Source organism: Poromitra crassiceps (assembly GCF_964638095.1).
Source record: "Poromitra crassiceps genome assembly, chromosome: 3".
Taxonomy (NCBI): Eukaryota; Metazoa; Chordata; class Actinopteri; order Beryciformes; family Melamphaidae; genus Poromitra; species Poromitra crassiceps.
Genome location: NC_139625.1, coordinates 75,710,962 through 75,727,596, shown reverse-complemented (window position 1 = coordinate 75,727,596; position 16,635 = coordinate 75,710,962). Strand labels below are relative to the sequence as shown.

Here is a 16,635-nt window from a genome sequence, read left to right as displayed (position 1 = left end):
GTCAAGCAGACTTTGTATACAAACCCTTATAACTACTTGTAAACTGACCTGTTGAACCTTTCCTTGCATGCTTGAATTGACAATACCAGCAGGATCACAGTCCCTGATACCTATATTACATTTCTGCTACCAATTCCAAGCAGTTTATTATCATCCAATACCACGTTGGATACATTGGATACATTGCATTTTACTGAACATAGTCTGACTATGATGGCTCATTGAACAGAAATGCATGAGATTTAATCATTTGCTCTCGATTAGATCTAATATTCAATATGTATTAAGATGGCGACAAGGGGCTGACATGCGGATTGATTAGTGGACGACCCGCTCTTCCTCCTGAGCCACAGCTGCACCTAGATGAAATAAGATCAACATTGATCCTCAATGTCACTGAAGTGGCCCAGGATACAATCCATAGCAACACACTAAATATAATTATCATGGATAGATTCACAAATGTCTGCTTTTTACACATTTACACGTTTTCAGTCCCAACTTAAAGAAAGCATGCATATGTAAGGTTTGACAGGAATCTGTTGAGCCAGATAGTTTAGCATGCGTGTGTCCCCCGTCTGTCAGGCTGTGCTGATGTTCAGGATGTGATGTGTGAGGTGAGAGCTGTCGTCACCAGTCACCTTGTGTTCATATTGACGAGGTGTTGCACCGTGCTCTGATACTGCACAGAGGGGAAAACTACCACCTGATGGCACATGACTGATGTGTTGGCTGACTGCCGTGTGTGTGTGCGTGTGCGTGTGCGTCTGTGTGTGTGTGTGTGTGTAAACTTTGAATAATGAATGAGGATGGATTGCTAGTCGAGCAGATTCCTGCACTGATGGCGACTCACGTGGCGCTTCGTCGTCGTCCGCAGCAGGACAGGACTCACTTAAACAGGGCTTCACCTCTGTGGACTAATGGGAGGAAAGAAAATATATTATTGTTTTGCTTTGCTTGTTTTTTCACATTTTCTTTACCAAGCACTTACAATCCAGTGCAGTACTTAATTATTTCCACATCATCACAAAACAGCAGTGCATGCATGCCTAGTTCATCAAAATTGCACAAGGTCAGTATTATTTGCCAGCAATAGAGAGCCAAAGTGGAACATCACTTCCTGCTTCAGCACTGTACCAGAGATTTTCATCTGCCATTTATTTTCCCATAGACATTTCATAAAATGCTTATAAAAAATTGTTTTACTTGGTCAAACCAAACGGTTCAGATATATTTAGAAACAGGAGAGATCGCATAACATTTCGCTCGGACCAAAACTTAAAAAAAACAACATTGAAAAAATATTTTCTTTAAACCTGCATTTTTTAACGTTCTGGTCCGAGTGAAATGTTATGCGATCTCTCCTGTTTCTAAATATAGCTGAACCGTTTGGTTTGACCAAGTAAAACTATTTTTTATAAGCATTTTACGAAATGTCTATGGGAAAATAAATTGAGGATGAAAATCTCTGGTACAGTGCTGAAGCAGGAAGTGATGTTCCACTTTGCCTCTCTATATCTGGTGCCTTCAGTATAGTAAACTGTGCCTTCAGTATAGTAAACTGGTGCCTTCAGTATAGTAAACTGTGCCTTCAGTATAGTAAACTGTGCCTTCAGTATAGTAAACTGTGCCTTCAGTATAGTAAACTGTGCCTTCAGTATAGTAAACTGGTGCCTTCAGTATAGTAAACTCTGCCTTCAGTATAGTAAACTGTGCCTTCAGTATAGTAAACTGGTGCCTTCAGTATAGTAAACTGTGCCTTCAGTATAGTAAACTGTGCCTTCAGTATAGTAAACTGTGCCTTCAGTATAGTAAACTGTGCCTTCAGTATAGTAAACTGGTGCCTTCAGTATAGTAAACTGTGCCTTCAGTATAGTAAACTGTGCCTTCAGTATAGTAAACTGTGCCTTCAGTATAGTAAACTGTGCCTTCAGTATAGTAAACTGGTGCCTTCAGTATAGTAAACTGGTGCCTTCAGTATAGTAAACTGGTGCCTTCAGTATAGTAAACTGGTGCCTTCAGTATAGTAAACTGTGCCTTCAGTATAGTAAACTGTGCCTTCAGTATAGTAAACTGTGCCTTCAGTATAGTAAACTGGTGCCTTCAGTATAGTAAACTGGTGCCTTCAGTATAGTAAACTGGTGCCTTCAGTATAGTAAACTGCCTTCAGTATAGTAAACTGTGCCTTCAGTATAGTAAACTGTGCCTTCAGTATAGTAAACTGCCTTCAGTATAGTAAACTGTGCCTTCAGTATAGTAAACTGTGCCTTCAGTATAGTAAACTGGTGCCTTCAGTATAGTAAACTGGTGCCTTCAGTATAGTAAACCGTGCCTTCAGTATAGTAAACTGTGCCTTCAGTATAGTAAACTGGTACCTTCAGTATAGTAAACTGCCTTCAGTATAGTAAACTGTGCCTTCAGTATAGTAAACTGCCTTCAGTATAGTAAACTGTGCCTTCAGTATAGTAAACTGTGCCTTCAGTATAGTAAACTGGTGCCTTCAGTATACTAAACTGGTGCCTTCAGTATAGTAAACTGCCTTCAGTATAGTAAACTGTGCCTTCAGTATAGTAAACTGTGCCTTCAGTATAGTAAACTGCCTTCAGTATAGTAAACTGTGCCTTCAGTATGGTAAACTGCCTTCAGTATAGTAAACTGTGCCTTCAGTATAGTAAACTGTACCTTCAGTATAGTAAACTGCCTTCAGTATAGTAAACTGTGCCTTCAGTATAGTAAACTGTGCCTTCAGTATAGTAAACTGGTGCCTTCAGTATAGTAAACTGGTGCCTTCAGTATAGTAAACTGCCTTCAGTATAGTAAACTGGTGCCTTCAGTATAGTAAACTGTGCCTTCAGTATAGTAAACTGCCTTCAGTATAGTAAACTGCCTTCAGTATAGTAAACTGTGCCTTCAGTATAGTAAACTGTCCCTTCAGTATAGTAAACTGGTGCCTTCAGTATAGTAAACTGGTGCCTTCAGTATAGTAAACTGCCTTCAGTATAGTAAACTGGTGCCTTCAGTATAGTAAACTGTGCCTTCAGTATAGTAAACTGTGCCTTCAGTATAGTAAACTGGTGCCTTCAGTATAGTAAACTGTGCCTTCAGTATAGTAAACTGTGCCTTCAGTATAGTAAACTGTGCCTTCAGTATAGTAAACTGTGCCTTCAGTATAGTAAACTGTGCCTTCAGTATAGTAAACTGTGCCTTCAGTATAGTAAACTGTGCCTTCAGTATAGTAAACTGTGCCTTCAGTATAGTAAACTGGTGCCTTCAGTATAGTAAACTGTGCCTTCAGTATAGTAAACTGGTGCCTTCAGTATAGTAAACTGTACCTTCAGTATAGTAAACTGGTGCCTTCAGTATAGTAAACTGTGCCTTCAGTATAGTAAACTGTGCCTTCAGTATAGTAAACTGTGCCTTCAGTATAGTAAACTGTGCCTTCAGTATAGTAAACTGTGCCTTCAGTATAGTAAACTGGTGCCTTCAGTATAGTAAACTGTGCCTTCAGTATAGTAAACTGGTGCCTTCAGTATAGTAAACTGTACCTTCAGTATAGTAAACTGGTGCCTTCAGTATAGTAAACTGTGCCTTCAGTATAGTAAACTGTGCCTTCAGTATAGTAAACTGTGCCTTCAGTATAGTAAACTGTGCCTTCAGTAGTAAACTGGTGCCTTCAGTATAGTAAACTGTGCCTTCAGTATAGTAAACTGTGCCTTCAGTATAGTAAACTGTGCCTTCAGTATAGTAAACTGTGCCTTCAGTATAGTAAACTGTGCCTTCAGTATAGTAAACTGTGCCTTCAGTAGTAAACTGTGCCTTCAGTATAGTAAACTGTGCCTTCAGTATAGTAAACTGGTGCCTTCAGTATAGTAAACTGTGCCTTCAGTATAGTAAACTGGTGCCTTCAGTATAGTAAACTGTGCCTTCAGTATAGTAAACTGGTGCCTTCAGTATAGTAAACTGTGCCTTCAGTATAGTAAACTGTGCCTTCAGTATAGTAAACTGTGCCTTCAGTATAGTAAACTGTGCCTTCAGTATAGTAAACTGTGCCTTCAGTATAGTAAACTGTGCCTTCAGTATAGTAAACTGTGCCTTCAGTATAGTAAACTGTGCCTTCAGTAGTAAACTGGTGCCTTCAGTATAGTAAACTGTGCCTTCAGTAGTAAACTGGTGCCTTCAGTATAGTAAACTGTGCCTTCAGTAGTAAACTGTGCCTTCAGTATAGTAAACTGGTGCCTTCAGTATAGTAAACTGGTGCCTTCAGTATAGTAAACTGTGCCTTCAGTATAGTAAACTGGTGCCTTCAGTATAGTAAACTGTGCCTTCAGTATAGTAAACTGTGCCTTCAGTAGTAAACTGGTGCCTTCAGTATAGTAAACTGTGCCTTCAGTATAGTAAACTGGTGCCTTCAGTATAGTAAACTGTGCCTTCAGTATAGTAAACTGGTGCCTTCAGTATAGTAAACTGGTGCCTTCAGTATAGTAAACTGTGCCTTCAGTATAGTAAACTGTGCCTTCAGTAGTAAACTGGTGCCTTCAGTATAGTAAACTGTGCCTTCAGTATAGTAAACTGGTGCCTTCAGTATAGTAAACTGTGCCTTCAGTATAGTAAACTGGTGCCTTCAGTATAGTAAACTGTGCCTTCAGTATAGTAAACTGTGCCTTCAGTATAGTAAACTGTGCCTTCAGTATAGTAAACTGGTGCCTTCAGTATAGTAAACTGTGCCTTCAGTATAGTAAACTGGTGCCTTCAGTATAGTAAACTGTGCCTTCAGTATAGTAAACTGGTGCCTTCAGTATAGTAAACTGTGCCTTCAGTATAGTAAACTGGTGCCTTCAGTATAGTAAACTGGTGCCTTCAGTATAGTAAATATGTGTGATGTCCAGGTTCTGTGGCTCCTCTGACCTGCTCTTGTGCTGTTGCACTCCTGAATCTCTATCAGTCTCAGCTGACCGTCAGCTAAAAAACAACTCAAAGTAACAATGGAATAGCGCTGACATTCCTTTCAGGAAAACGTCTGGCAATCCCTAACCCTCACACAGCTTCCTCGCATCCAGTGGCAGAGATTGTGGAGGCTCAGCAAAAAGACTTGTGGTCTGAAATGTACCGAAGTAGGAGGTCTGCCCCCTTGCCCCGCATTGCTGGGATGCTCAGCGGTGGCGTTCCTTTGTGCCGTTTGAAGATGCTCATTGTTTTGCCAGTTGACTAGAAGCTTCTGTCGCTCCTCCTCTTCTCCCTCCTCCAGATAAAGCCTTTGAGGACGATGACTCAGCGGTGGACGGCGGCCGCTCCACGTCCTCGTCCAAAGGAGCCGCGGCGTCCGGGAAGAAGACCGTGAGCATGGGTTCCTTTCGCCGGCCCTCCTCCGCCTCCACCACCAAGTCCACAGGTCAGAGCCCACCCCAGACCCTTTCACCTGTCACTAGCTCCGCCTCCAGCACCAAGTCCACAGGTCAGAGCCCACCCCAGACCATTTCACCTGTCACTAGCTCCACCTCCAGCACCAAGCCCACCTCAGACATCTCGCTACTGTAGATCACACTATTCCCACTATTTTATCTCTGTATTCTGTAGCTGTACATTTATATTGGTCTATTTTAAACCTTTTTTTAACCGACCAACTGAGTGACTTCTACTAGCTGCTGGCAGTGTTGTGCATGAATGCACTAATAAAGCCCCGCTCACTGAGCAAGCTCATTATTGTGATGAACAGTGAGCTGAGCGCAGCTCTTTGCAAATCCATGAACGTACAGTGAGCGTTGCTAACACCATGAACGTACAGTGAGCGTCGCTAACACCATGAACGTACAGTGAGCGTCGCTAACACCATGAACGTACAGTGAGCGTCGCTAACACCATGAACGTACAGTGAGCGTCGCTAACACCATGAACGTACAGTGAGTGTCGCTAACACCATGAACGTACAGTGAGCGTCGCTAACACCATGAACGTACAGTGAGTGTCGCTAACACCATGAACGTACAGTGGGCGTCGCTAACACCATGAACGTACAGTGAGCGTCGCTAACACCATGAAGGTACAGTGAGCGTCGCTAACACCATGAACGTACAGTGAGCGTCGCTAACACCATGAACGTACAGTGAGCGTCGCTAACACCATGAACGTACAGTGAGCGTCGCTAACACCATGAACGTACAGTGAGCGTCGCTAACACCATGAACGTACAGTGAGCGTCGCTAACACCATGAACGTACAGTGAGCGTCGCTAACACCATGAACGTACAGTGAGCGTCGCTAACACCATGAACGTACAGTGGGCGTCGCTAACACCATGAACGTACAGTGAGCGTCGCTAACACCATGAAGGTACAGTGAGCGTCGCTAACACCATGAACGTACAGTGAGTGTCGCTAACACCATGAACGTACAGTGAGCGTCGCTAACACCATGAACGTACAGTGAGTGTCGCTAACACCATGAACGTACAGTGGGCGTCGCTAACACCATGAACGTACAGTGAGCGTCGCTAACACCATGAAGGTACAGTGAGTGTCGCTAACACCATGAACGTACAGTGAGTGTCGCTAACACCATGAACGTACAGTGAGCGTCGTGAGTGTCGCTAACACCATTAAGGTACAGTGAGCGTCGCTAACACCATGAAGGTACAGTGAGCGTCGCTAACACCATGAACATTCAGTGAGCGTCGCTAACACCATGAACGTACAGTGAGCGTCGCTAACACAGGCGGGGGTGAACGCCGCTCTTATCGTTCTTGCTCGTTTGTAGCTGCAGGCTGCTGGTTGCAGCTAAAATTCCAGCAGCAAGCTGTGTCTTGTCATGGCATTTAAGAGCTGTGATCACAAAATGGTGTGTAGCCTTAATCTCCCATGTTGATGTTGTCTTCAGGGAGAGATGGGTCTAGTGCTGCTGGAGCCGTGGATGAGGAGGACTTCATCCATGCCTTTCAGGATGTGCCCACTGTGCAGGTATGGAGTCTTGTTACAACCAAGGTCGGTAAAGGTACGTTCAGCGATGTTTTTGTGTTAAAATAAGTGTTCTACATTCTGACAGCAATCACTGAAATAGAGTGTTTGGTCAGTGACTTGAAACCGCCAACCTGTAGTCTCCTGTAGTCCTGCATGCAGGGTGGACGTATAGTTTGAGGTCGGCGCCAATTTTTATCCAATCAGAGAAACGTTGACATTCTCTGGGAAACGAAAGGTCGGATCGCGATGCCTATACGATATGTATTTACTCACCCCGAATCCAATGCCGCCATCTGAGTTACGGTTGCGGAGATACATCTGCCCTGCCTGCAGGACTACAGGAGAGAGATAGAGGACAGCGGGGGGTGGGGGGTTTCAAGTCACTGACCAAACACTCTATTTCAGTGATTGCTGTCAGAATATAGAGCCATTTAACACTTATTTTAACACAAAAACATTGCTGAATGTACCTTTAATTACAGAATGCTGCTATTGCCTCCTTCCATGCAGTACAGGTAGAATAAATGTACACAAGTCTATAATACTATATAGAGAGTAGACTACCATATATGAATCTACATTTAGACAGATGGCTATACATATTACTCTACATTTAGACATTATACAATATATAACTCTACTTGATGTGTAATTCGACAGATTTATATTCAGTATTGTACCAGCATGGCACCTTTTTAATCAAAGTCCAATGGTGCAATCATATTTGCAGTTTTCTTTGGTTCAAACCACAGTGGATAAAGTTTACTTTGTTGCATTTTTTGCATTTTGTTCGTTCAGGTCCAATTACAAGTGAACCAGGACTTGTAAACAAGTCACATGACTAAGAAGAAGCTTTTTTATTGGACAGAGTTTTGGTCACCTACCATCTTGCCAGGTCAGAGAGTCTCAACAAATCGGATTCAGTTCCTGCAACTTTAGCTCAGCTGATGTGGTGTTCATACTAGTTTGTTAGCTGATGAAGTTGTCTGTCTCTTCTTCTGTGGTGTTCATGCCAGTTGAGAACAGACAGAGAAATAGCTGAATATGAGCATCAGTCCAGACTGCGGTTACACTTCCTGCCCCCGGCTAATTTTTGTTATGCTAAGCTGTCTAAGCACAATAGACCCTTCTCACGGGGGCCATTTTGTGTCGAAAAAGGCAGGGTAAACACAGGTGCAAGCAAAACACTAATGAGGGTTTCCAGCTTCCATGATTGGAATTTGGAAACCCTCATTAGTGTTTTGCTTGCACCTGTGTTTATTCTGCCTTTTCAACACAAAATGGCCCCATGAAAAGGGTCTATTAATTGTTGCTTATCAGATGTCAGCATCCATCTCCTTTTACCCATAAACCTTTGTGTTTGGGTGTCGTCTCCTGTAGTTTGTTCGGATTCCGTTCTCACTCCTAACGAAGCGCACCACAGTTCAGTTGAAAGTGATGAAAGATACGCATTTTCAGGTGTCTCGATCTAGTTCCGTTTCAGGCCTTTTGGTGCCACCTGAGTCCCAATGCCATTGTTCTCACCTGCCCAAATAAAGCAAAAATAAATGAGTAGACTTTCCAGTGTTGACATAAACTGCTCCAAACTAAGTGTGATAGCGCTCCAATTGACTCTCCTGTTCTCTTTTGCTTTCTCTGTTATCCCATCCCATGCCTTCTCATGTCTTCCTCTCCCTCATCCCTCTCTCCCTCTCTAGATCTACTCTAACAGGGAGGTGGAAGAGGCCATGACCAAGATTCGAGATGTGCTGTCAGATGACAAGCGGGACTGGGAGCTTCGAGTGGCTGCTGTAAGATATCAGGCTTTCCTGGCCTCTCTGTCTGTGCTCTCACAAACTTAACATTATACACCAGTAAAGGTGCTGGCAAATGTCTAGCTGTGGCTGGTTACGTTTTTTTCTCTACCACTTGCCACATTAACAGTTAACAAACATATATTTGGAGGATTTTCTACTTAAACAATGAATCAAGATGGGCTGGAAAAGTAGTGGACATTGTTGCTGGTGAATTTTGCTATGCATTGGCCTTTGTTGGCCGGTGGTTGCCTGGGTCTAGGCCTTTGGGTCTAGGCCTTTGGGTCTAGAGACCTTCGAATCACCAAAGAAGGAAATGCAGTGTAACAAGTTGACAATTCAGTCTGATATCAGGCTAAGCCGGGGGACCAAAAAAGAAAAGAAAAAAGAAGCAATTTCCTGCTCTACATCCCAGAAAGCATGCATCCATTTTTACTTTGCTGTGTTCACAATATTAGGATAGCTGTTGATCTTATTCAGATATGATATTACATGTTTTCTGCTTTTTGGGGGTGTTTTCGTACTAATCATGAGCCCAAAATGTAAATTCAATTTTATTTATTCTTTTAACCTGCACCACACTCTTTAAATGTTATAAATACTAACATTATATGGGGCCTATATTATTCACCGCATTTCCTATTAACACGAGTCATTAATCTGAAGTATATCCGTTAGTTTCAAATTCTCATGATGACTGAGTGATTGGTGTGTTCTTGTTTTGGAGATTCCTTATTGGCTGAAAGCAGGAAGTAACTGATGGGTTCAATAGCATGTCTCTCCTCTGTTGCCATGTTCGCCCAGCTGAAGAAGGTGCGCTCGCTGCTCCTGGCCGGCGCCACAGAGTTCGATGGCTTTGCTCAGCAGTTGCGTCTCACGGAAGCAGCGCTCAAACTCTCCGCCAAGGACCTGCGCTCTCAGGTGGTGAGGGAGGCCTGCCTCACTCTGGGGTAAGACCGCTGGAAGTCAGACTTTATCTGGATGCCACATTTCCCTTTCCAATCCACCAATGAAGGATTGAAGCCTTTTTGGAAAAGTATCTTAAAGCTGCTATAAGTGCTATATTTTTGTTAAAATAAGTGTTAAATAGCTCTATATTCTGACAGCGATCACTCATATAGAGTGTTTGGTGAGTAACATGGGTCTCCCACTCTGCTTTGTGGTAAACAGAAGAGAAACCTTTCTGGTATCCCATCCCACGTTATCCAATCAGGAGAGAGAACTCCACAAAGAGGATTGAGTCAACACGGTTCTCATTCCCAAGTAGTCAAATACTGACACTTTGGGTTGGTGTTCTGGACCAACCCAAAGCGACTTAGGAATGAGAACCGTGTTGACTCAATTCTTCCTCCAGAATAGCTTACAGCACCTTTAAATATTACCTAATGTTCATTGCTCAGTATTAAAAAAGTGATCACATCATCTAAAATATAATTTTTTAGATGGAAAATTACTTCAATAACATTCAATTGTATTAAACACCACATTTTTAAGAAAGGTTTTATTATTTAATTTCAAAATTCGATATTCCCGATTAGAAAAATGCAGCATCTTATTTGACCAAAGATTTTCTGGCATCAAATTAAAACTTTATTTACTATTAGTAAACTAGTTTGCTACTTTAAGCTTTTGTTTACAAAGACACTACACAAACACAGTACCGTAAATACTTAAAGTAATACTTAAGCAATATAGCATGAGAGCCAGTGTGTTGTGAAGAATATATCCCCCTGATCAGCTGTTATCCCACGAGGCCGCAGGCCGAGTGGGATAACTGCTGAGCAGGGGGATATATTCCACAACACACGCAGCTCGAGTGCTATATTGCTTTTATAAAACGGTTTCCAAGTATGATAATATAATAATAATAATAATACTATAAGTCCGACTCCGACTGGCATGTCATTCTGATAGAGTCAGTTGAAACACTACTGTAAGGCGGGACCGCAAGAACATGCGGGTGATTTGATTGGATCGTTCTGGAGACTGAAGTTGACATTGGCCAATCCTGGCGCTTGCTGAGAAACCCCGACAGGCAGCTCGAGCGCAGCATTGCATTCTCAGCGCTTGCTGAGAAGCTGAATGCTTCCTGCAAAGCCCGACACCAACTAACGTTACGGGGTTAAATGCGGGGTTAAATGCGGGGTTAACAGCCTTTCTTTTGCAAAGAAGACATTAGCCCGCATCTATTCTTGTACAAAACATCATTTTCTGCGAAGTATTAGTAAAGTTATAAGCGAAGATCGATTCACAAGGATCTGACAGCTGTCTCCGCCATTTTTTTTCCTACGTTGTCATTTGAGGTAAGCCTTATTATTACTCTCTTAGTAAGAGAGTTGCCATGGCAACCAATAACCCATGGCCATGGGTTATTGAACTCGGTTACTGGAATTATACAATGGCTGTGAACCAATCAGATTGCTTGATTTGAGAGAGCCGTTTTATAATTTAGTTTAGACCATTTAAATACGGTAGTCATATTTAGAGGAGGCATTGTTTATTCTTTTCTTTTTTACTGAGCAATGAACATCAGGATGTGTTTAACAATATATTCGATAATGTTCAATATTTAATATATTTTTGAAAAGGATATAGCAATCTGGAATGAAAACCTTCAACCACAAAGTCAGTCTCTAATTTTTATCCTCTGGTATATTATGGGATGTTTTGGTCCACAAAACCAACAGATCAAACTGACTGTGTGTGTGTGTGTGTGTGTGTGTGTGTGTGTGTGTGTGACACACACAGTAAACCGATGCAGTTGAAGAACCTGTGTATGTGCTCTGCTCTCCTGTCCAGCCACCTGTCGTTCCTGCTCGGCAGTCGGTTCGACCACGCAGCAGAGGCAGTCATGCCCACCCTCCTCAACCTGGTCCCCAACAGTGCCAAAGTCATGGCCAGCTCCGGCGTGGCCACCATCCGCCTCATCCTCCGAGTAGGTGACAGCTTCCTTAAGCCCAATTTATGCTTTGTCTGCCGACACTTTTGAAATGGGACTTTCAAGTGTCTGCAAGCAGTGTCTGCTACCTAGTGAAATGTCTAGTGTCGCTGACTACGTCACGATGTGTCGCGCAAGTCTGATTGGCTATATAGACGGCACTCGCTTGACTTCCTTGTTTTGGTTTTCACTCGATTGAAATGAATGAACGTGTCCCCGCTATTTTTATCAGCCTGTCCTTGATGTATGACTTCGTGAAAATCACAAAGAACGAGAGAGGAGGTGAGTTGTGTGTCGTTTATATGCGGCTGCAGCCAAGTACGTTACATCTTGCCTCCGAGGTGGTTTCACTGTGCGTTCCCTCTCTTCTCTTGGCTGTCTGCTTATAGCATTCGAGTGTCACGTGACCGTTGAACCGAGGCGAACATTCACTGACTGAAGTATAAATGCAACACCATGAGCGACACTTTATTTTTCGTCTGCCACCATGTGCTGAGCGACACTTTCTCATAAGTATAAATTAAGCTTTAGTCCTCTAAAGTAGATATCACTCACTCTGGTTTGTTGGTTTTATAAATCTCTTCTCTCTCTTTCTGTAGCTCTTGGTAAATGTATTTACCTAGCACATGTCTCTTCGGTCTGAGGTCACAGGAATACTGTCAGGGTGTTTGTGTTGTGGCTCTGCGCTCCTGCAGTATGGGTTGCTTGTAATTTTGCTGATGTAGAAAGTATGTCTGAAAGATATTAACAGAATTTGGATTATTTGACAATACTGTTACTTGATGTTTCCGGTGCTGTCCATGTTGTTCAGGTGGTCTGTGAGTTCTTGTGTGTGTTTGTCTTTTATTTTTTCCAGAATGTCGTCAACGTATATTTTCCAGAGGGTGGGTTTGCAGTGTGTGGGTGCTGTACTGATGGCTCTGATTTTCAGGTCTTCCATGAAGTAACTGCTCATTATGGTGGATAATGGGTCTCCCATTGCAAAGCCTTCTTTTTGTCTGTATATTTTGTCCTTGAATTGTTTATCTGGATTTGGCTACGAATTGTAAGAGTCCAGATATGTCATCAACTGTGAGATTTGTACGTTTTTTGAGTGTCCTATCATTCCTGAGGCATTCTTGTACGATGTGTAGAGTGACATCAACTGGTTTTTTTGTGAATAATGAGACCACATCATGTGAAATGAGGATCTCATCGGTTTCTATTGTCATTTTATTGAGTTCTTGTGCCAGTTGTTTTGAGTTTTTGCAGTGGTGTTCTGTGAGTCCGAGGATGGGTTTGATGATTTCGACCATGGCTTTTCATAAGTTATATGTGACTGATTCAGTGCTGTCTACTATGGGGCGTAGTGGGGAGTCCTTTTTATGTATTTTTGGTGTTCCATATATGCTGGTGTTGACAATTCATTCTGATATCACGCTAAGAATAGTGTAGCAATTGTGATTTAAACTGTGATTCATGTCATCACAAGCTTTTCTTGACATAATAAAAGTGATTCAGGTGAAAACTGGATTTCAGTGTTTAATGAAAGTTTTTCACCAATATTATACCCGAACTCCAGCTTTTATGTGGGAATTTAGCTTTTGGACAAATAACCCAGCCGTCGTTCAGAGGATGTGTAAGAAATGTTTGGCTAGTAATGGTGACATTTTGAAATCCATCAGCCAATTTGTGGACAGTTCCGGTCAGGGAATCCTGCATTGATTTACTATGCTTTAGTATGCCGCCACACCAACTTTAAACTTAAATGCCCTCTCGGCAGCAAGATAACGTTTCTTGGCAATTTGTTATAGCAGGAAAGATTTCACAGGCAGCTTCCTGAGCAAGATACTCTGCTGCTCCGCAAAATCAAGTTACATCTTACACACAAGCTTGCATTGTTTTCAAACTGAACAAATCACAAGCATATTTGACATTGACTTCCTCGTTGCCATACACAATGTTCTGAACAGAGGCTGTATCTGTAGAAAATGCCATTCTTGTGCATTGTCTGTGTCTTTTTGTGTAATTAATATCATGTTTAGCCTGACATCGCCAGACCAATTTGCAGATGCATAAAACGTGAGCTCGCAGATTCGTCAGGTTCCCAGGCTATTTAAGGTTTTCACAGAATTGTGTTGGTAGAGAACAATTTGGAACCTAGCTTATTGCACTAGCAAGCACTGCAACAGGAAGTAAGCTGGGGGCATTTTAGAATATTTACGTTGTCAAGTTGAAACCCTCTATCACATTTGCAACATTCAGAGAAAAATGTCAAGTCAAGAATGGTCCCGTTTTACTTTAGGTAGAATCATACCTGGGTTTGACTAAGTTCTGACACCAATCTCTTGCCTTTTTCAGCACACACACTACCCACGCCTCATCCCCATCATCACCAGCAACTGTACCTGCAAGTCGGTGGCTGTCAGAAGGTGAGATGTTCAGGCCTCACTCTGGCAACTCTGTGACTCTGCATGTTCTACAGACGTGATGTTTCAGGTGTCCTTTGCTCCATTACTTCTTCAAGGTTCCTATGCAGGTCTGGAAAGTCCAGGATGAGTATAGAAATCGAATTTGATGGATAGAACTTATCAGTTATCACTTATGACCCATCATAATAATTGGAATAATTTAATCTGTATACCATCATTGTAATAGCCCCGGTGACGAACTGTTAGTGTTGATTTTTTAAATAAAAACAAAGTACGGTATGTTTTTTTTTTAATCTTTTCCAGATCTTAAAATGCCTCTATATTTTTTTTGTTTTTCATTTGTGATACACACAAATTATTGCAACATATTGTTGCAATATTATGCAGTGATATTTATTGTGACAAATAATCTCTAGCCATAGACTGTGAAGGTCTTATATCAAATAATTGAGGTCATAATTAAGGTGTAGCATTTTGAAATGGAAAATATTTAGTAATCCTGTTTGCTGCTGGGTCTTGTGTTGTCAAAATCAGTGACACACTATTTATTTTGTATTTGTATGACCTCTCTATTCCAGACGCTGCTTTGAGTTCCTGGACCTCATGCTGCAGGAATGGCAGAGCAGCTCTCTGGAGAGGTAAGGAACATGATACTTCTCCTAGGCAGGATGGGAAAGCCTCGCAAACCACATTCAGGACTTGCGGTTTTCCATCTGGTGCCATCAAGGCCCGAGAGTGTAGAGATGTCAGATTCCAGATCAGCTGCTGCAGTGTTCGGTTGGAATGAAAACCTGGACACTGCTGGGCCTTGATGGAACAGGATTTAAAACCACTGATTTAGACGATCATGTGGCACTATCACTCTCCATTTAGAATCCATACAAATGAGTTTCTTGCAGTGTTTTTTGCTCGCACGACACATTTGGATGATTTCTCTGGTCACACGTGACCTGTGTCATGTGTGCAGAGATGCTCACAAGTCATTTTTTGGAAGTCCAAGTCAAGTCTCAAGTCTTTGAGCTCAAGACCAAGACAAGTCTCAAGTCTTTGGTCACAAGTCCAAGTCAAGTCTCAAGTCTCTTATGGATGAGCGTTCTATCATCTGTTACATGCCATACTGCTTAGAACACTGCATAGCTAAAACTAAGGAATTCAAAGCATCTACTGTATTATGCTCATTCCTTTATCTATTAGCATACAGTATCAGCATTGATTGGATGACATTAGTAGAGATTTCCTTAATGTTAATCTACCAAAAATAATTAATAAAAAAAAAAGATTGTTCACAAGTCCTAAACCTCAAGTCCAAGTCAAGTCTCAAGTCTTTGAGGATGAGTCTCAAGTCAAGTCTCAAGTCACTGTGAGTGTAATCTCTCGAGACAGACTTTCAACTTGCATCGAAAATCTGTCGGCAGGCTCCGTCAAAAGGGGTGTAACAGCGCTCACACGCATGCTGCGCTTTACCCGATCAAAATGAAGTGGATGCACTTAGCACATATTTTTACGTAAAAAGTAATACACAATCAAATGTTTGCGCACTCAGCATTTTCCTTCATTTTTACTAGCTTCCGCATTTTAGAAGCGAACAAAAGTGTGAAACAAATCAAAACTATCTTATAGTTTAGATTCTTTAAAAGATGGAAAGGCAAAGGCTTTGGAAAGAAATTCATACGTAGGATTTATTTGTCTTTGAAAGTTGCTGCTGAATATGGGAATCCATCCGATGGTCAGCAAAAATGTAGTTTTCTGAATGTGTGTCGGCCTCTCGGTGGTTCATCCTAAAGTAGTACACGCTAGCTTGTCAGGAAATGTGAAACCGGGCCGGTCAAAGTCTAGCTCAGCAGTTTCCATGGGGATGCCAACGAGATCTCTGTCTATCTCCAAAAAGGCTCATTGTGTTTCAGCCGGCCTGCTTCCTGCCCCGCCCTCAGGGAGAAACTCAACCTGACCCTCCCATACCAGGGGACCTCTGCTTCTCACCGCTCACTGCTCTGTCCTGTGTGTGTCTGTGTCAGGCCTGACACTCCCATACCAGGGGACCTCTGCTTTTACATTACATTACGTCATTTGGCTTACAATAACACATTTCTGTCAGCAATAGAGCAATCAACTATGCAGCACAGTCTATGACAACTACAACTTCTGAAGGAACAGTGGTACAAGTTTAGTTTAGGTTAGTATTTTTTTTATTTTTTTTAGAAAGAGAGAGAAAGAAGTTAGATCAAGAAGGGCCCAGATGGAGCCTGAAAAGGTGTGTCTTTAGTCTTTTCCGAAAGATCGGCAGTGATTCAGCTGTCCTGACCGAAGGTGGAAGCTCGTTCCACCATTGAGGTGCCAGGGACGAGAAGAGTCGAGATCAGGATGAGCGACTTTTGAGCCCCCGTAGCGAAGGAGGGGCGAGGCGTCCTGCACTGGTGGAGGAGCGAAGGGAGCGCTGAGAGGTTTGGAACCTGACCATAGATTGCAGGTACAGGGGAGCTGACTGGTGTACTGCCCTGTAGGCCAGTACCAGTGTCTTGAATTTGATGCGAGCCGAGATGGGA

At 42.4% G+C, this 16,635-nt stretch overlaps 1 protein-coding gene across 1 annotated transcript in view; it reads left to right on the top strand.

Moving 5' to 3' along the window:
* Window positions 1-16,635, top strand: part of LOC310773728 (CLIP-associating protein 1-like) — a gene marked incomplete at its 5' end in the record, with an annotated part of 113,781 nt that overhangs the window by 32,008 nt on the left and 65,138 nt on the right. The window contains 7 exons of the mRNA XM_083633662.1: window positions 5,246-5,389; window positions 6,871-6,950; window positions 8,648-8,740; window positions 9,548-9,693; window positions 11,543-11,678; window positions 14,022-14,092; window positions 14,671-14,730. Of these exons, the coding sequence (XP_083489788.1) occupies window positions 5,246-5,389; window positions 6,871-6,950; window positions 8,648-8,740; window positions 9,548-9,693; window positions 11,543-11,678; window positions 14,022-14,092; window positions 14,671-14,730 (730 nt within the window). The remainder of the gene's footprint in view (window positions 1-5,245; window positions 5,390-6,870; window positions 6,951-8,647; window positions 8,741-9,547; window positions 9,694-11,542; window positions 11,679-14,021; window positions 14,093-14,670; window positions 14,731-16,635) is intronic.